Source organism: Sarcophilus harrisii, chromosome 4 (genome assembly GCF_902635505.1).
Source record: "Sarcophilus harrisii chromosome 4, mSarHar1.11, whole genome shotgun sequence".
Classification (NCBI taxonomy): domain Eukaryota; kingdom Metazoa; phylum Chordata; class Mammalia; order Dasyuromorphia; family Dasyuridae; genus Sarcophilus; species Sarcophilus harrisii.
In genome coordinates this window covers 384,790,812-384,811,850 of record NC_045429.1, presented here as the reverse complement: position 1 = coordinate 384,811,850, position 21,039 = coordinate 384,790,812, and the positions used below count along the sequence as shown (strand labels likewise).

Sequence of the window (21,039 nt, the reverse complement as noted above, 5' to 3'; positions counted from 1 at the left end):
GCTTTGCATTTGCATAATCTGTTATTTTCAAATCTTAAGGTTCTTAGAACTAAATTACTAAATATAATCCCCTATTTCAATTCTTTGAAAAATGAGCACACAAAAGTCACTGTCTCCAAAAAATCAATAAAGGTCAGTAATTTATGCCTTTCAAAAAGTATTCCTAATAATACCTTTGTTCTGGGAAATTTAGAGCAGTTCATATCACATTAAGATTTAAGTATAAATATACATGTCTTATGAACAAAAACGGTTTTTCAGCCCTTCTAGAGAAAGTAAATCCAAACAAAAGAACAAAAATTCCTTTAAAGCAGAAGCAGCTTAGAGAATTGGAACCAGAACTTAGATTTTTCTGCTTCTATTAAATAGCACACTGCCTTATTTTCTAATAAGCTAAGAGTGATAGGGCTGAATAGTAAAGAATTCATGAAACCATTTATTTTGTTTTCTAAAAACAAACAAAAGATTCACCTTCAAGAAAGCCTAAAGCATTTGATGGTTACATATGCTTTCATGGTGTTTGCAATCAGCATTCTTGACTTTTTTTCTTAATTTTCAGTTTAATTTTTTTGTTGCATGTAAATGATAAGCTACTTTAGTTTCTTCACTTTCTTCACTTTTTTACAACTTGGAAGACCCAAAGGTTTTGGAGACTATCTTGGTAATTAGTACCATATTGGTAGATGACATCACCATGCATATTATGGGTGGAAATAAATTCCAAAGAAGGGGCAAGTTCCTGGCCACAAACCAAAGTATAATTTACACTTCTCTTTTCTAGATGCCTTTAAGTAGGGGCATTAACTGAAGTGATGGGAAACAATTCAGAAGCAATAGAGATAAGGTAAAAGCTTTTCAAATTCTTTTCATTTCCCTCACTCCCTTCCCCATTCCTTAGCTTTTTCCAGGAGTATTGAATCTCTTATAAATTGAAAAAAAAAAAAAAAAAAAAGGCAGGTGGATCAACATATAGAAGGAAGAAGAGCTGGCCAAAAAGAGATGCCCAGAGAATAAAGATGAAGGTGTGGGGATACCCAAGTGCTGCCCTTGGAAATGTCTTGGTGTACAATTTCAAGTTACAGAATAAAAAGGCAGAATATAATGTGCCCAAGTAGGTACCTGAATATTCTTTTTAGCTACATTATACCTAAGGCCATAGATTCTCTAGCTCTTCTCCAAGTCCAGATAGCAATACTGTTTAACCATGATTCTGATCAGTGATCTGAGGAAATAAGATGTTGAAATTGCATGCTAAATTAATCTCCAAATAGCTCCTTACATCAAAAAGAAAAACTACAACAAAGCTCTTCAATGTGTTTCCATTGAGAACAAAATAATTTCTCAAGCTGCAAATTAATATAATTGTTATTGGTGATGATCTTTAAATAACTGAAGATGAAAATAAGATCCATCTGGCCTGTTGTACCACAGTTGCATAATAAGCAGTCTTTTCAATGCTACCCTCTAATATTAAAGACCACCTTAACAAAATTAATTTGTTGCATAAACAAATAAAGCTGTTTTCCAACTTGAAGGGCACAATCTAATGCTGTATAATGAGAAGAAAACTCAGACACTGAGGTTAAAATCGTCTGCTTGAAATAGAAAGGAACAGAATACAAATTAGAGGCCTTGTTTTGAGGAATCACTGAACTTTTGTGAAGCAAGGCTTTGTAGAACTACATAAAAAGCCATGAGTTTGGTGGAGAAGTGTAAAAACTGTCAGTACAACTGAATCATACATATACACGTGTATGTATACATGCATCTATGTATAAGTATATGCAGAATAAACACAAGATAATTAAATACAAGATAGTTAAGGAGGGAGGTCATTTGCAATTGGCTTTCTATAAAAGCTGGGAGATGTAAAAAAAGAATTCTTTACAATAGTATTTAGTATCTAGAATTTAGATAAGATGGTCTCAGAGATCCCTTGTATCTAGGAGATTCAGTTGGAATGTGAGGTCTTTGAGAATACAGGGTTTTTTGGCAAAGATGACAGAAAAAGATAATGATAAATTGTTATGGGCCAAAACTCTGAAACAAGGATTCTTACAAGGGGCTAACTCAGTGGAATTGATAAAGACAATGTTATTTAGCATGCTTAGTAAATTCTCAAGTTCAGTACATGTACTTAGTGCTTAATATAGTTCTACAAGATTCACACCTATGGTGAGAGAGTATATAAGATTGGACAAACTCAGCTAGGTTCATTCAGAGACAAGCGGACAGAAGGCTGGAGGCTGAAGGCTGGAGCACAAGTCCTTGGACTCAAATAGATTCATCTCATCTCACACCACCTTGGTGGCAGGCTCTCCTCCTTCAATCTTCCACTGAAACCAAGACTCTGGAAGGTCTCCAGAAAACTAGCCAAGCCCCAAGTGAAAGAGATAGGACTTTGAAAGAATAATAAAGGATTTGGACTTTAACTCCTGGCTGCACTTGTGGGTGATTACTGGACTAAAACAAAGGCTGCTCCTAGAAACCTCAAGAAAACTGAAACAGACAATAAATGTTGAAGGGGATATGGGAAAAGTGGGACACTAATGTATTGTTGGTAGAATTGTGAATTGACCAACTATTCTGAAGAGCAATTTGGAACTATGTTCAAAGGATTATTGATCCAGCAGTGTCTCTACTGGGCCTGTATTCCAAAGAGATCATAAAAAAGGGAAAAGGACCTACATGTGCAAAAATGTTTGCAGCAGCTCTTTTTGTGGTGTCAAGAAACTGGAAATTATATCCTTTAGTTAGGGAATGGCTAAATATGTTCTTGAATCTAATAGAATATTATTGTTCTATAAAAATGATGAGCAGTCTGATTTCAGAAAAGTCTGGAAAGACTAATATGAACTGATGCTGAATGAAATGAGCGGAATCAAAAGAACATTGTACACAGTAACAATAAGATTATGTGACAATGAACTGCAATAGCCATGGTTCTTTTCTACAAAGAGCTGATTCAAGGGAATTGTAATAGACTTGGGATGGAGAGAGCCATTTGGATTCAGAGAAAGGACTATGGAGACTTAATGTGGACCAAAGCAAAGTATTTTCAGCTTTTGTTGCTGCTGTTTGTTTTTTTCCTTTTTCTTTTTTTTTTTTCCTTGCCCAGCATGATGAAATATGTTTTAAAGAATTGTGTATATTTATTGGATTGTTTGCTGTCTAAGGAGGGGGGAAAGGAAGAGAGAGAGAGAAATTTGGAACACAAGGTTTTACAAAGGTGAATGTTGAAAACTATCTTTGCATGTATTTGAAAAAATAAAAAGCTATAAAAAGAAGGGGAAAAAAAAAGAGAATAAGAGTTTTCATTCTTTGTACTTAGATCCTTAATGCCTAGCACAGGCACAGAGCAGGTGCTTAACAAATTCTTGTCAATTTATCGCAGGGGTCACCTAGCTTTTCCTGGATGATGATGTTCACTAATGTGAAACTCACTAACCTAAGGCTGACCATTTCATTTATGAACAGATCTATGGACATTTTTTCATTATGCTGATCTAAAATACATTTGCCTTTAACCTTTATGCATGCTTCTGGTTCTGCTCAAGCTAAGCAAAATAAGTTTGAACTTTCTTGTAAATATGTAAAGATGGTTATTCCATGTATTCTTAAGGCTTCTTTTCTTTAGAAGACACACTAAAAATTTCCTGCAACAAATACTTATATATAAAATCATTCAGCAGAATGCTTAGCACACAGCAGGCAATTGACACATTTCTAGCTGACTGAATGACTGCCTGTAAATAGTCACAGTACTCCACATATGGTCAGACAAATGCAGAGTACAGTTGTCTAGGTATAGGCTCCCTTGCTCTGGAAATCATGGGAATACTATCAATGCATTTACATACACAACATATAATTATATACAACTTCAGCAATTTTGGGCTGCTGTTTCATACTGCTTATCTATGCTAAGTTTATAGTTCATTAAAATCTTTACTTCTTTCTCACATATATGATTTGCTAGCCACATTTCATTTCAAATCTCATTTTATTTTGGCATGGATGTTCAAATTCGACTGGACACTGGAGAAATACAAAGTTTAGATAAGACATCACTGTCCAACTTAATTGCCTTTAAGCTTTCTGTCCTAGAGCCTCTCCTCTCCAGAGATTGCCCTTTTAAAATTGTTTTTAGAGAGCAAAATAAATAAATAAATAAATAAGGTAAATTGTTATTTAGACATACCTTTCATATCTTAGAAATTTAATTTTTTGAATCTGGGTATAATATTTTATATTTCCCTTTAAATGTTATCTTATTAAATTTAGTCTAATGTTCTAGAGTTCTAGACTGTCAAGGTCTTTTTGGATTCTGACTTTGGGAAGGAAAAGAAACATATTTATTAAGTGTCTACTATATATAATTTGTCCTTTGGGTTTATGAGCTCCATTAAAGCAAAATTTCAGTTAAAAAAAAAACCCACAAGTTTTTTTCTCAAAAATATTTTTCTTTAAAAGCAAATTTCTCTGATAAAGTTTTTTTTTTTCCTTGAACATAGAGGGAATTGAGTCAAATGTATAAAAAATTAGAGCCATACCACATTTGATAAATAATCAAAAAATATGATCTGTGCCCAAAGGGCTATAAAGTCATGCATAAACTTTGACCTAACAATAACACTACTTGTCATGAATACCAAAATGGATTGAAAAAAAAAGAGGAAAATACAAAAAATATTCACAGCAGCTCTCTACTTGAGGCAAAAAAAAAAAAAAAAAAAAATTGGAAATTGAGGGGATGCCCATTAATTGGGGAATAGCTCAATAAACTCTGTTGTGTTTATGACGGAATATTTTCGTTCTATGGAAAATGAGCAGGATGCTCTCAGGGAAAAAAAAGAACAAAAAAACAACAACCTGGAAAGTCCTCCATGAGCTCAAAATGAAATATATCATATTATGCTAAGTAATAGTAATATTCCAGGATGATCAGCTCTTAGTTAATGACTTTAATATTCTCAGCAGAATAATCACCCACAACTACTCTGAAGGACTTATGATGAAAATCCTATCCATATCCAGAAAAGAAACTGATTGTCTGAATACAAATTCAAGCATTCTCTTTCTGTGTGTCTCTCTCCCTCCCTCTCTGTCTGTCTCTTCTCTCTCTCTCTCTTCCTCTCTCTCTCTCCCTTAATTTTTTTTTTTTGAGGGTTTTTATTTTCATTAGGGTAGGACATCTATTTTTTTCCTCCACAACTTAACTTTTATGGAAATGTTTTGCATAACTTCACAAGTAGTTTCTTAATTGTGGGTGGGGATAAGGTAGAGAACCTAGAACTCAATAATTTTAAAAGCAAATGTAAAAAAAATTTTTTTTTTGTTTTCAATGTAACTAGGGGAAAATGTTAAATAAGTAAAACAAAAAAATATTTTTGGAAATTATCTCTAACACTACAATAATTGTATTCTGCATTCTATCCTAATTAGGAGATACTTAAAATAATAGACCTCATTTTAAAAAATTTGACATTTGGCTTAGAAATGTGTACCAATTAATATAAAACTAGAAGAATGGGTTTGATATATGGAAAACACATCAGATATTAATGAGGAAAACTGTAAAAACTGCAAGTATTTTATAACACACATACATATTGTTAAAAATGGAACTAAATACAAATTAACATTTGATACTGTCAACATGAATGAATATAATAAATCCTATAGAGGACAACAAGACCAGTTATATAGGTAGAGGAGAGACATGAAATTAGGAAGACCTAGGAGCATTGCCTATCTCTGAATTCATATATGAACAGGGGCAAATGGCTTAAATGCTTTGAACTTGATTTCCCTATATTTGAAACGGGGATAAAATGATTGGGAGGCAGCAAGGTTTAAAAGAAAAATCATGATTGCTTCAAAGGTTCTGAGTGTTGACACCTAATACCTGAGTGGCCTTGGTCAAGTAACTTATTTTTGCTGTATTTCAGTCTCATCATCTGAATGGGTAAGACTAGATGACCTCCAAGGTTTTTTTCAGTTCTATATCGTTAATCCTTTTCAGCAAAAATATTTGTCAGACAGGATAATGCAAAATGAAATCCAAAATAATGGAACATGTAATCAGCAAGAGATAAGAAAATAAAAAATGAAAATGAAACTGATTCAATGTTGGGAATCTCAAAAAGAAGGATACTTTGGGTGAAATATCAATTAGAAAATATGATTTTTTTTTCAATAGATTGAACTGCATGTTTCTTGATTAATAAGCAAGTCTGTCTTATCATTCCCTCCCCTATCAAAATGAAACTTGCTAGTTTAAAGAATGAATACTGGTATCATTCTAAATGGTAATGAAATGGGACAGCTAGGTGGCACAGTGAATAGAGCACCAGTCCTGAAGTCAGGAGGACCTGAGTTCAAATCTGATCTAAGATACTTAACACTTCCCAGCTGTGTGACCCTGGGCAAATCATTTAACCCCAATTGCCCCAGAAATGGCCAATGTATAAAAGGTGGTTTCTACACAAAAAGGCCAACTTAAAAATTAACTGATGTGACAAAATGGTGTCATCTAAATTTTTACTCTTCCCCAGGGTCTAGAGACTGTGCTCTAGACACAGAAGACAGTTAATACAGTCCTTTTGATGAGTAAGATAAATTAGTATAAACTATATTGTGTTTTTGCTCTGAAACAACTAGTTAGTTCAGAGTATAATCCAGTCAGTCTTCAATTCCATTTCCTTAGACTTTATCTCTTGAAGCTTCAACTTCCTCTCCTATGAATAGATGCTGGAAGATTAGATGACCTCATCCCTTAAGTCTCTATACTCCATAAACTCCACACATGTAAGTCATGCTGTGTGGAGCTTATTACATTAGTATAATAACAGCAATTTACATTGATAGAGCATTCATACAGATTTACAAGGCATTGTTTGTCATGCTTTGCCCCACCCTGGGCACCCGGCCTCATTTAGCACTTTCTTATTCTCCACTCATGATGGCTGCACAGAGAGCATGATTTCATGGACTGCTTCACAATTCAGCCTAAATTTTCATTTCTTTTTGTGGATCTGTGGTTAACACCCTCCCTGAATTGGAAAAAATAATTTAGGGATTTGCTTCAACAAATCTGCAAAGAAACAAATATACATGAGAGTGAAGAGTAGCAAAATAATTTATCATTTACTCTGCTTAATTATGTCAAGAAAAACTCCAAAAGAGAATTATTCTGGAAAATCAACTATAAATAGTAAATGAAGGAAACTAAAAATTAAAAAAAAAAAGAAGCTTATGTCCTACTTTAGCAGCAATTAAGGTTTTAAATATTACTGGAATTTTGGGGAGAAAAGTATTTCAAACAGTATTATAACCAAAGTAATTATTTGTTTGCCTTTAATCTTGGCTTACTGAAGGTACTATGCAGAGTAGTTTTATGGTTTTACCTAGAATTCTATCATTATCAACAGTAGACAAAGCAAGCCCAGAATCAATTAAAAGGAAAGAATGAAACTTAACAAAGACTTGGGGGGGAAAAAAGGCTCTCCAGTGGGTTTGGCTATTTTCTAAAAGACAGTTACTTTTTTGTTTGAACTTGTTTTACTGAAGAGAGTTTCATTTCTTTAGGAGAAAATCTGAATCTGAATTACTTATTGTGCTAATGGGGTGGGTGGTCTAAGTCAGTGAGTATTACTATGCTTGTCCTCAAAACACTATGTTTATTAAAATCAGAATGGAACCTTGTTTCTAATACACTACATTTTAATATTTTTAAACAACTTTAAAAAAATTAAAATTAAGATTAAAAATGGAATATACTAAATTTTATCTTCTATATGAAAAGGAAAGAAAAGACTTTTATGAAAAGATATTATTCAAAGCTAATTGGAGAATAATTCTTATGTGCTGAACTTTCTTTTACTGCCATATACAAGCCCTATTTATTAAAGGTTTTTGCTAGTAATTAATAAATATGACTCAACTATATCCAGAGACCAGTAATTTCCCTGAATTTCAAAAAAATCATTATTAAAAACAATTTTTGCCATGTATGTAGGGCACATATTAAGTACATAAATAGATTGTTTGTTATTTGATTTATGTTATTAAGATTTAAGTCCTAATAACTGAAATTAAATTAAAATTATTGTGTCTAGGACAAGTGTTCTTAATTAATTAACATTATAGTTAAAAATGTGTGCATATGTATATATAAATAAATTCATCTTAAAATATCATTTATTTCTAATTCTGATCTTTGATATTAAATCTCTCAGATTTACCTCTGCGATCTCTATCCTTTTTGCAAGATCATCAAGAGAAAGGCAGCTCTCATCGGAAGGCAGAGGCTCCTGTAGACTATAAGATGCTTCTTCAGGTGAAAGATCTTGAAGGGTGTCAGAGTCCTCCTGATTTTCTTCATATGGAAGACAAGGTTCACTGTCTTTTAGGCATCCTTCTAAAAGCTTGTTCAAGTAATCTTTTGTTTCTTTACTGACTTCCTCCTCGTCCTCCTCTTCCTCCTCTTCTTCTCTCCATTCCTCTGGTCCTAGATGTAGTTCAGAATCCTCCAAGTCAGATGTTCTATTATCTTCACAATGCACATTTTGCGGTGGTAATTTTCCATCACTATCTGTAAGATCGGGTTGCTGCTGATTTAATGCACTATTTTTACATTCTTCTCTCGTTATAACATCAGGGGCGTCCTGGGGTTGCCATTGGAGTCCATTTCCTTCAGCCTGTAAATTTTCATCTTCAGGATTCAGAGAAAGAGGTATATGTTCACTGCTGGATAAAATCAAGGGATCTACCATTGATAATCCAGGAATCAGCTCCTTGGGTGCCTCAGCAATTCTTTCCCTTTTTGCTACATCCTCATTGCCTTCTGTCTCACCCAGCGGTAAGCAGCTGTCCTCTTTACTTGAATTCTCAGAAGAATCAGAACCAGGCCTGCTGCCCACTGTCTCTGAGGGCTGGGTGTGTAACTCCAGTGTTGATTCAGCCCTGCCCTCCTGCTCCTCCATGTGGTCTTTGCTGGCACTTACTGGAGGAATGACTGCCTCCATCAGCTCATCAATCTGATTACTGGACAAGCTCCTCTCTCCCTTTTCTTCTTTATGCTTGTTTTGTTTCCTTGGTTCAATGCCAGTACAAGTTTCACTTTCTAAAGACAAAAAAAAAATCTCAATTTGAAAATTGACTTTGTAGGTGAACAAAAATAAGAAAGAACATTTCTAGGTGGGATCTGTTGCAAAGTAAGAGTAACCAGGTAAGAGTAACCAAGAGATACATTTATTTCCTAATCAATGTATTTGCAAACAGAACTAAATATATTTCATTCAAAACCATTTTAAAAGCAATTCATGAAAATGATTGGTGCACTGTAAAGCCTCAGACCTGGAGTTGGGAAGGCTCTTCTTTGAGTTCAAATATGGTCTCAGACACTTAATAGCCGTATGACCCTGAACAAGACACTTAATCTTTAATATAACATATAATACTATCCATTGTTGACCACAATCAGCTACTAGTTGTGGATTTTACATTTAAAATGAATGTTATTTAGATCTTTAGAAACTTTGGATTCTAACCCTCAAAATAGACAGATCCATGATCTCTAATCATCAATTTTTTTTCTATAGTAGAAAAAGTATTATTTGGAAAATATGATAATAGTTGAACTGTTTTTCTAATGGAAAACAAAAAAACAGACAACTATTCATGATATGGAGTCAAAGATCTTAAACATTAACTTTACATACAATTTGAAAAATACTAATAGCCTTTTATTTTCAAAATATATGCAAAGATAATTTTCAACATTCACCTTTGCAAAATCTTGTGTTCCAAATTTTTCTCCCTCCCTTCTCTCCACCTCCTTCCCTAAACATCAAGTAATCCAATATATGTTAAACATGTGCAATTCTTATATACATATTTCTATATTTTGCACATGAAATTTAAACACAAAATTTACAAGAGGTAGCTGAATAAAACCAACAGATTAAAAGTGTATTTGAAAAAAGGAAAAAAGTGTATTTATTAGTATAGCTATTTTGGCATGGCATATTCCTTTTTTTTTTTTTTTTTGGAGCTTTGTAGATATTGTGGGTTTTTTTATTTAAAACAAATTGAAAGTTTGTGACAACTCTGTACTAAGCGCTGTCTATTGAGGCCATTTTTCCAACAGGATGTGCTCACATTGTGTTTCTGTGTCACATTTTATTAACTGTCACAATATTTTAAACTTTTTCATTCTGATTTTGTCTTTTATGGTGATCTATAATGGTGATCTACTGTAATAGTTTTGGAGCACCATAAACTGTGCCCATGTAAAATGGTAAACTTAATTGGGTATATGTTCTGACTGCTCCACTGGCAAATATTCCCCTACCTTTTTCCCTAGCTCTTGGGGGGTTTCCCTATTCCTTGAAATACAACAGTATAGAAATTGGGCCCATTAAAAATCCTACCAATGTCTTTTAGGTGTTCAGGTGAAAGGAAAAATCAATCAATGGGGCAAACTTCATTTTTGTCTTATTTTAAGAAGCTGTCATGGTCACCCCAATCTCAAGCATCCATCACCTTCAAACCAAGACCCTCTATTGAAGCTTGAAATGGTTAGCATTTTTTAGCAATAAAGTATTTTTAAATTAAGATATGTACATTATATTCCTACATCTAATACTATTGTACATTTAACAGACGATAGCCTAGTATAATATAACTTTTACAAGCATTGGGAAACCACAAAATTTGTGTGACTTGATTTATTGCCATATTCTTTTAATTGCAGTAGTCTGGAACTTAACCTGCAATATCATCAAGGTATGTCTACATACAAAATATAAAACATGGAAATCTCTACAGACTGAAAGATTATCAGGTAAAAATCTATTATAACAGGCTGAAAAAAACAATAGCTAACAATGTAATGTTTGCAAATTGCTTTATAGATATTATCCCATTTGACCCTCTCAACAACCCTGTGAGGTAGGTGTCATCATTTTATATTTGAGGAAACTGAGTCACACAATAGTTAAGTTATTTGCCCAGGATTACATAATTAGTATTTGAATTTGAACTCAGGTCTTCCTGATTCAGACCAGGATGTTATCCATTGAGGCAGCTAGCAGAACTGGCAGCTTTCTAAGAAGTATTGACTGGGCCTAGGTTTAATATCCTAGATATTAAATTCCTTTGGGGAAAAATGTTATCCATATATCAATAAGGCAATAGTAGAAGTAAAAGTCTGCTTTGTTATGTTAGGCAACAGAAAGATTTGCCTGGGAAAATGAAAGGTCTAGGTGCTAAGTATGTCAAATTTAAAACAAGCTACTTATACTAGGATGCCTGACACTTCCAAGGCAAGGATAATTTTGTTTTCTGTGGTTAAAGAGTACAATATAACTATGTAAGAAAGGTAAACAGTAGTGGTTTCATAACCTCAACATTTAAAATAAACTTCTGTTTTCTATTATCAAATGAAGGCAAATTTCTTAGTGAATATAACAACTGATTACTGGTCTGATATTCTTCAAGTGATTAATCACTGTTAGAAGTTGTATCCCAATAACATTGCTAACAATGCTGGCAGTAAAAGGAAGAAGTTAATGATGAGGATGTAAAGGAAAATAAATGGTCAGTTTCTGTAGTTTTCAATTGGAAATGCTAACAGATTTTAGTTTATTAATTGGAACTTATGAAAGAAAAAGAAAAAGTAATACACATATGTGTTATTGACTTCTGATTGACTGAATCCTAAATAATAGTAACAAATTAAATTGAATGGGAAGGAAACTAGTAAAAATGCAATAGCACAATTTTTGGAAATTATTTTTAAGATTACACTTATGGTTTTACTACTTCCAGCTGGAGTGAAAAGAGTTAATGGACAAATTATCTTAGATTCTTCCAGGAAAAAGGACTATTTTATTTTATAGGTTTTAATACTTACTTAATATGGAGCCTTCCCTTGGAAAAGCTCACTCTCTTATTTCCCTTGAATGCTTTATTTTCTATAAAACTTACTATAATTTTATACTACTAGCATATATAATATTCTTAGTTGAATTAACGTACCAAATTTCTAACTAATTACTCTGTAGTTGTATGGTTGGTTTTGTTTTTTGTGTGTGACATTAAATCTAAGCTAGGGTGTAAGGGCTTTTAGATGCTCATTTTCCATATAGAATGAGGATTAAAAAAAAAAAAATCATCCTCCAAATTTACCTCTTCTTACATTACCATGTCATAAAAATCTTTTTATAGGCCATTTCAGGTCAACCAACAAACCAATTTTTTTTTTTTTTTTTGCTGTAACTTTCCACAGTGTTTACTTTGCAAATAGTGAGTATTCAATAAACTTGGGGCTATTTGGCTTCATTACTACTTACATGCCTGTCTCAAGATGTGAAACTGAAGGTAAATTCATTTGACAGCAAGACAACAACTAGGTTGATCAACAAATTATTATTTATCTCTCTGCAAACCAGCTAATTATTCACTTGTTTTCCTACTGAGTTTTGCTTAAATCACAAGTCCTTATCATCTATTGATAAGCTAAACTATGTTTGCATCTCCCAAGTATGTTTGAGTGCCTTAATCTTCCATAGGATTTTGAATTTAGATCTAGAAGGAATATTGGAGATCATTTAGTCCAATCAGATTGTTTTGAAGATAAGGAAAATAAGGCTCTGGGAGAGGCACTGGTTCTGGGTTCAAATCCCCAGATTTTCTCATTTTTAATCCACTTTCTCTTTTAGGGCACCATGATGCCTCCCTATACATGAAGAAGTTTAGCAGAGTAGGAAGAACATTGGATTTGGTCTCTACAAAACCTACTGAGTCCAGATGCTGTCTGTGACTGCCTGAGGGGTGTTGGGCAAGCCTCTTAACCCCTAGGAACAATAAGAGTACTTACAAAGGGCTGTTGTGGCAATCAAATGAAATAATTCCTGCTCTGCCTTCCTGCATACACATTGTTACATGTCGGCATATGTAAAAGTTTTGCTATCTGAGTTTCAGGACACAAACTCGAATTACATTCACTTAGAATCAAACGAGAATAACTGTTACTATAAGTTAATAAGAGAGCTTATAACTTTGATGTTAACATAGTTGTAAACCATAACCATAGCTATAAAGTTGGGAGGGATCTTGGACATTATTTATTTTCTCATTTTGCAGATGTGAGAGGTCAAATGATTTATCCAAATCCACAAAGACTTTACATATAGTATTTCATTTAATCCTCATACAGATTTGATCCTCACACTCTGAGTTTGAGCACCTCTTTGGAGTACCTCCAAAGCAGTGACTCAGGAAAGAAGAACTTGGAAGGATTGGATGGAATTTGTTAGCCAATGATAAAAATAGCCTGAAGCTCATATTTAAGCAGGTCATAACATAATTCAGTGATTTCTTTGATAAGTTCTACCTTCTCTGTAACTGAGACAAAGAGGTGGGATTTCCCTCCTTCCTTCATTAGTCAACCACTTGAACTCACAAGTTCTGATTTACAGAGGTGTCCTTGATTTGGATATCAACCTATTTTCCATACCACACTGGAGCACCTCAATATATAAAAGTATTTGGGAAGGGGAAGGAGACATCCTAACTATGATTTTCCTTAGAAAACACCTCTTAAAAATGGCCTTGGCTCTGGTGTCACTGCCTTTTGTCTTGCCATACATTGTTACATGTTACATAAAATTAAGACTGTAGCTTCAGAATCATTCCATCTATGAAATAGCAAAGATAGTTATTTTAAATTTCATTTTTTAAAGTTTTGGGTTCTGTTTTCTTTATACCTTTTAAAACATCAATAATTACAGACCTAAAAATTCACTTTCTTTTAAACCTTTAGTTAGTTCCCTTTTCACTTGAAACCTTCAAATAGCACTAAGTAATATGATCTTAAACAATACTGCTTTTAAAAAGAACTAGGATGACTTGGCTACCATTCCTTGGCTAGAAAATTCATTTCTACCTGCTCCCGGTATTATTAACAGCAGTGGTGTCAAATTTGAATAGAAATGGATCCCTGCAAGCCACATGTTGAATTAGAAAACCACAAATTAATATCTATCTTGTCCTGTATTTTTATTTATTTTGTAAAACAATTCCCAATTATATTTTAATCTGTCAGAGTCAGATATCTCTGGATTAAAGGATTTAATGTTATAAATTCATCACAGATATAAAATATATTTGTTCTGTAAAAGAAATAATGCTTCTGAGCTGAGCAGACTTATTGTAAAATAGCATAAGCTGAATTTCTTAGGGATGTCCCCAGTTCTACTGAACTGTGTGCTATGCAATGAAATGAAACTTTTGAGTTTTTTTAAGTTTTATAATTGTAATTTACATGTAAGAAAATTTTCACCAAAGGCTTACACTAATGTAAAAAATATTACACTTAGGAACTAATTTTTAAATATTCTAAGAATTCAGATTTTATGAACAAAAAAAGCAGGAAAGTAGAACCATAAAAAAGCTTCTCTAAAAAGATAAAAGTGCAAAAAACTCAACAAAAATTCTGTTATGTATGATAGAGATGGAAGACTTGTAGAATGCCAAGAGTAATATTAAAATATAAAATTCTGATGAAATCATAAACACATACCTGACTTTTTGGCAGTGGCTCCTCTTTCCTCCAAATCCCTAATTACCATTAACGGCATAAAACATATTTCCTCTAAGGACTTTTCTGTAGGTAAGATCTGCAAAATATTAAGATCTTTTCTGGTAACTGTTCAATTGAAGTTAAAAGTGTTATAATGATTTGATAAAGATAAAAATATTTCCCCAAAAATTCATTATACATGTATAATGCTACTGATACTTTGTCAAGGTTACTTTCAAAACAATTTCTTACCTTATGTTTTGAGAGAAGAGGCCTGTAGGAAAAATGGAGAAAAAAAAGGATAAAAAACATTCCCAACAAGAATGAACTTCTAAACAAATGTCATTGAAATAGCAAAAAATGGATTCACTCTTCTAGATTCTATTATTAGCACTGAACATTTCCAATACTAAAACATTAACACTGATCTACATAGTTTAAAGTGCAAAGCTATATATCATATGTTGATTTCATATGATGACCAATTATTGTGAACTATGCTTAACCTTTACTGTAGTTATAAATGTAAAACGCACATAAGCCAAAAATAATTCACATTTTAAAATACTATATGTATTTTTATAGCTACAAAATATAAAGTGATCATATATAATGAAAACATTCTGTATTAATCTTTAAACTCAGAATAAACTACTTGAGAAAAATATTAAATTTAACAAATGCTTAAAATGCTAAAAAAAAAAAAAAATTCTGCCATTTTGTAATATAGATGAACTAGTTATTTTTCTTTTTCACATACAACATTCTATCTGATCTCTGTACTTTTAATCCAACAGATTGTCCTCATATTTGAAGTTAAATTCTTCCTCATCTCTGGCTCTTTGAACACTTAACTTCCTTCAAAGTGGAGCTCAAGAACCAGCTCATATATGAAGCCTTTCTTAACTTCTCTAGTTACTAGTGTCTTTTAACCCTGTTTGCTTCAGCTTCCTCATCTGTAAAATGAGCTGGAGATGAAAATGGTAAACTGCTCTAGTACTTTTGTCAAGAAAAACTCAAATGGGGTCACAAAGAATAAGATACACCTGAAAAAAAAATTTTGTATTTACCTATATGTGTGCACGTTATTTCCCTTGATGTGGATTGTTTTTGTTTTTCTATTGTCTATTTGTGCATAATATTATTCTGATTGCATTCAGCCCCCAAATAATGTGGAGTCATCTCCACATTAGAAGACATCTGTAATCATTCAAAATAGTTTGGCTTGACCACTCACTTAGAAAGGATCATATGGATGAACAATGTCCAGATTTCAATTTGGAGGGATAACCTATACAGCTTGTTCATCAGTACGTATAGAATATAGCGTATAGGCTATTCTGTAACAAGTTGGGCCCAAAGTTGAACCAAAGGAAAAGAAAGGGCCAGAGTATTTTTAGGAAATTACAAAGCTCCTTCACTGATCCAAGCTTCCTATGAAACCAAAGACCCATCTTTTCTACAACATTTTATAGTGTTGGCACTATATATATTATAAAGCAACAAGGTATGGAATACAATAGTTACCAAAGAATTAAAAATGATTATTACACAAAAGGTAATGGAAAACTATATAATGTGTACAAAATGTGTATGAATACAACAAATCATCAATGATCATTATTATTATTATTACAAAGAATAAGTAGTAAAAGACATCAACAAAGATTTGTATGAGAGGAATAAAAGGGTCAGAGATGTAGTAAGAGAGAGGAAAGCCTTGAGCATTTGGATTGATCCTTTGTGATAAATTTATGGAAGGCTTTGGAAGGACACAGGAAGAACACATAAGAATGGTTTGGGATCTTCTGATTCCAACTTTGGATGGGGAAAACTTCTGATTCAAAGAAATTAGATTCATTTGAACATAATGCACCTAAGTGCAATGTTTGGCACATAGCAGGTGTTTTAAAGATGTTTGTTGAACATGGCAGGAAAAGAGTGAGATGCCTTATTCCTAAATTTAAAAAATAACTTGAAAAGGTAAATTTTAATATGCAATATAATGAATTTTTAATTTTTATATTCAATTTTAAAGAATAAGATTGATTTTTCATATAATAAGTATGCAGTAAATATTTGTTGGCTGAAAAAATTTGCAACAAATTAGAAAGATTTAAGATCTCTAAATATACATACTTCATAATACTGCTAAGATGAATTTTGTTTATTTTCCTCAGATGAAACCAGTTCTGTATTCCTGTCTATATGTTTCATGAATGAGAACCTTATTTACATATTATTTTTCAAGAATTACCAAATAACTAAAACCTGTAATTAAAAAATCCCCAAAACAGACTAACCTGTTTAAATAATAAATTTATTAACATGATAGCTACTGAAGAGAATGAAAAAACCTGGATATCTGGGCAGCTAGGTGGTGCTGTAGAGTAAAAAAAAAAAACCCATGATTCAAATCCAGAGTCATTTATTTAATAGCTGTGTGATCTTTGACAAGTCAGTTAATCTCTGCCTCAGCTTCCTCAACTGTAAAATGGGGATAATAATAATAATGCCTAACTCATGGGGTCCCTGCAACAATCAAATGAGAATATCTGTAAATTGCTTAGCCCAAAGCTTGGCACACAGAAGGTGCCACCATCCTTACCAGTTCTTATTATTGTTCTCCGAAATATTGCTTTAGTCATCCAAATAGATCCTTTAATTTAAAATACCAAGAAGCTAATTTTTTCCTTTTCTACTAAATCTTAGTAACAGGATTCCCAGGTTACAAATCCCAAAGCAACTTCTTGATCTAGTATGCAGTGTTTGAAAGCAATTACATAAATTATAACAAATTGTTAGTTTACTCTTTCAATAATTCTCAGTGAGAAGAGAGAAAAAATATATTCATCATTATTTTGAGAATAAAAATGTGACTGTTGGGAATAATTCGGAATCATCCTATTGAGAATGTCAACTTATTTTTAAACAAGTTTTTCTTAATAATAGATACTAGATGTTAAATGAAGTTCTTCAGCATTCCTTCCTTGCAGCTGTTATACTTACTCTTGATGTGTTGTACAAAGTTTAGCAAGTCTTTCAAATTCTTCACCATTCAATCCTTTTTCTGAATTCCTCAGAGATGTAATAACATGTGGTTCTGCTGTTTTCCATTTTGCTTCTAATTAAAAGATAAAATCAAATCAAATCTATAAGCCACTGTGCTTTCAAAGTATATTAGGAAGTAAAAATATGAGCCTGCACCAATGATAATTAGTATCAAAGTCTATTATATTTTGAACAAATGAAAAAGATTTGTCACTAAGAGAGTTGATACAGATTAAACTATAATACCACAATAAAGTAACTGATTTTCTTTAAAAAGAAAGCACTAAATAACATTCTAGATTTTTAAAAAGATAAAACTTAACAACAATTGCTCAAGAAAACTAATCAGAGAAAAGAAAGGGAAAAAAAGTGTTCTTTTCCAAGTATTCATGTCAAAAGCAAAAATCTGAAGGCGAGTTATAGTAAAAATGTTTCCTTTTTATTTTTTTGCAACATTGAATGGACTGTGACAATATATAACCTTTTACTGAGAAAACCAGGACAAATTTTTTAAGCTTTTTATCTAATGAGAATTCTTCCTTCTTAATCAAACTATACTTACCCCACTGCTCCTGAATGGAGGATAGATTTGCAAGCAATTGCTCATGATATAATCGTTCAAGCTGAATGAACTTCATTGCCTTCTCATCTGAATAGAGGATTTGAGAAAAATATAAAGGAAGACTAAAAGAAATGTTTATACGTACATTTATGCTGAATATGAGGTTTAATTTTGTCAAAAAGGATGTCTACCTAAAATGAGATGGCCATACTATTTAAAACTCATTAAGACCTAAAATTTCCTGTCTGCCCATAAAAAGTAAATTTCTATGTAGATTATATCAAAGATATTTTATATGAGGCAATGATGGAAAGTGATGTTAAATCTACAAAAATTAAAGAATTTCAAAGTTGGGTATTATCTCTCTGGTCATTTGGTCCAACTCATAACCAGAAAGGAATCTTCATCACAAAATAAGATACTCAGCAAGTGATCCAGCCTTTGTGTGAAGATTTCTAACGAGGGGAAACTCATGATTTCACATGACAACCCAATTCACTTCTGTAAAGCTCTAATTTTTGCATTTTTTTCAGATCAATCAGCTAGATGGTGCAGTAGATTTGGACCTAGATTTGGCCTCAGACACTTACTAGCTCTATTATCCTGGACAAGCCACTTATTTGCCTCAGTTTCCTTACCTATAAAATAGAAATAATAATAGCATCTACCTCACAGGGTTATTGTGAGGACAAAATCAGATATTTGTAAAGTGTTTATTACCACAGCCTTTTGGCATTTTTTGAATGTTTATTTTTTCCCCTTTCCCAATATCAAAGCGAAATTTATCTTTTAGTAACTTTTACTTAATGTTCCTGGTTTTATCCTCTAAGATAAAAAAAAAAAGTGTATAAATCCAAAACCATATGTTAGTTACAAAACATGACAAATTTTGAGAAGAGCTACCATTAGTCTCTTGCTGATGATTCTTAAAAACTTTTCTTAAGCAATAGTCAATAGAAAGAAAAGGATACAATCTTCCTCTTGAAAATAGGTCTCTGCAATCTGTTTAAAGCAATGGAAAGATTAGCATTATTAGTGAGACAGACTTAAAGTACAAGGCTGGGACTTTCAATTTATTTAGAAATGAGGGGAGAAGCAAAGATAGAGATAGAGGCAGACATACACACACATACACAAATACACAACATACATATACACACACAGAAAGAGAGATATTTAACTTCATTTTCATTAGGGAAGTTGGTAATTAGATTAAACTATCAGGAAGGAGTATCCTAGATCTATTTATCCCAAGAAAAAGAGTTATTCATCCCATTCATAAGTGTTTTTCTTCCTATTCTAGTTCCATGTCAAAGATGACTTCTTAGGTTCACACAAGTTTAAGGATTAAAAGTTCCAGAAAATGTAAAGTGAGTATCCAGGTACACAGTGAAACTCTTGATTTTTTTTGGGGGGGGGAGGGGGGGAACAAGATGATATATATGTTCCATCAGATGACATACTAAAACTATATTTGAATAAATCCAGTAAACATTTATTCTAAACATTCATTTCATAATCTACTAAGGACATCATGGAACTTAACTTTTTTAAAAGGCAAAGACTTGCACAACTATCAATGTTTTAGAAATGAAACTGGATGGAAGCAGAGCTTCTGTGAATTACTTTAGGCTCTTCACAGATTTTTTTTATTATAAGTGCAGCAGTTTTGATTATATAAATTATTTCCCCAAAGCATGCCATAGTGAATACCTGCATAATTTGTTGGTTTTATTTAGTACAATCATGCATTTAAGCTAGATGCATAGTAGAAACATGATGTCATCAGTTTCCATGGATTTAACTACCAACTTTATTCTGATGATTCCCAAACTGATCTTACCTGTCCCAACCTCTCTCCAATTGTTTTCAAACATCTTGAACTGGCTGTCCAGTTCAATATGTTCAAAAACAGAAATCATTAACCTTCCTCCTAAATGTTCCCACCTCCTACCTTCCCTATTATTTTCAAGGGCAGCACCATTCTCCCAGTCTCTCAGATTCACATCCTAGGAGTCATCCTGGACTCCTCATTATTTCTCACCCTCTATTTCCAATCTGTCACCAAGCAAAGCCTGCTGATTTCAATTTTGCAACATCTCTCAAATATGTCTCCTCCCATTCTGATGCAGGCCTTCATTGCCTCATACCTAGATTACAGCAATAATCTACTGGAGGGTCTGTCTGCCTCAAGGTTCTCCCCACTCCAATCATCCTCCTGTCAGCCACTAACTTTTTCTTAAATGCAGGTCCAATCATGCAAACCTTCCCACTCTCCCAGTAAAGACCATTGGCTTTCTATGGCCTTTAAGATCAAATACAAAATTCTCTTTGCCATCCAAAGCCCATAATAATGTAGATCTTTCCAGTCTTTCACCTTACTTACTTTCACATACTCTTCAATTCCAACCTCTCTGATGTTCTCCAAAAAAGACCCTCCATCTTTTAGCTCCAGGTACTTTCTTTAGTTTTCCCCAATGCCTGGAACACTCTCTCTGCTCCTCTGATTACGGAGCTCCTTGATTTCCTTTAAGTCCCAACTAAAATCCCACCTTCTGCAGTCTTTCCCAATTACTCTTTTCCAGTGCCGACCCTCTGTTATTTCCTATTTATCCTATGTACAGTTTGCTTTGTATAAATTTGTTTGCATGTTGCCTCTCCCATTAAATTGTAAGGTCCTTGAGGGTAGGGACTGTCTCTTCTCTCTTTTTGTATCTCCAGTATTAAGGTGGATGCTTGACATATATAGCAAGTACTTAAAATATGATTATTGATTTATTGATGTTCCCTACACTTGACATATCCATTTTTATGGGTTGAAATCTCTTTATTTTCC

General features: G+C 33.0%; 1 protein-coding gene across 5 annotated transcripts in view; it reads right to left on the bottom strand.

Moving 5' to 3' along the window:
• CNST (consortin, connexin sorting protein) overlaps positions 1–21,039 on the bottom strand; it is an 88,770-nt gene that overhangs the window by 14,418 nt on the left and 53,313 nt on the right. For all 5 annotated transcript variants that reach the window (XM_023502026.2, XM_031966992.1, XM_003767765.4 and 2 more), the window contains 6 exons: positions 19,175–19,205; positions 18,204–18,290; positions 17,600–17,714; positions 14,843–14,864; positions 14,591–14,687; positions 8,247–9,127 (listed from right to left, as the gene is read on the bottom strand). In XM_023502026.2, coding sequence (XP_023357794.1) covers positions 8,247–9,127; positions 14,591–14,687; positions 14,843–14,864; positions 17,600–17,714; positions 18,204–18,290; positions 19,175–19,205 — 1,233 coding nt within the window. The remainder of the gene's footprint in view (positions 1–8,246; positions 9,128–14,590; positions 14,688–14,842; positions 14,865–17,599; positions 17,715–18,203; positions 18,291–19,174; positions 19,206–21,039) is intronic.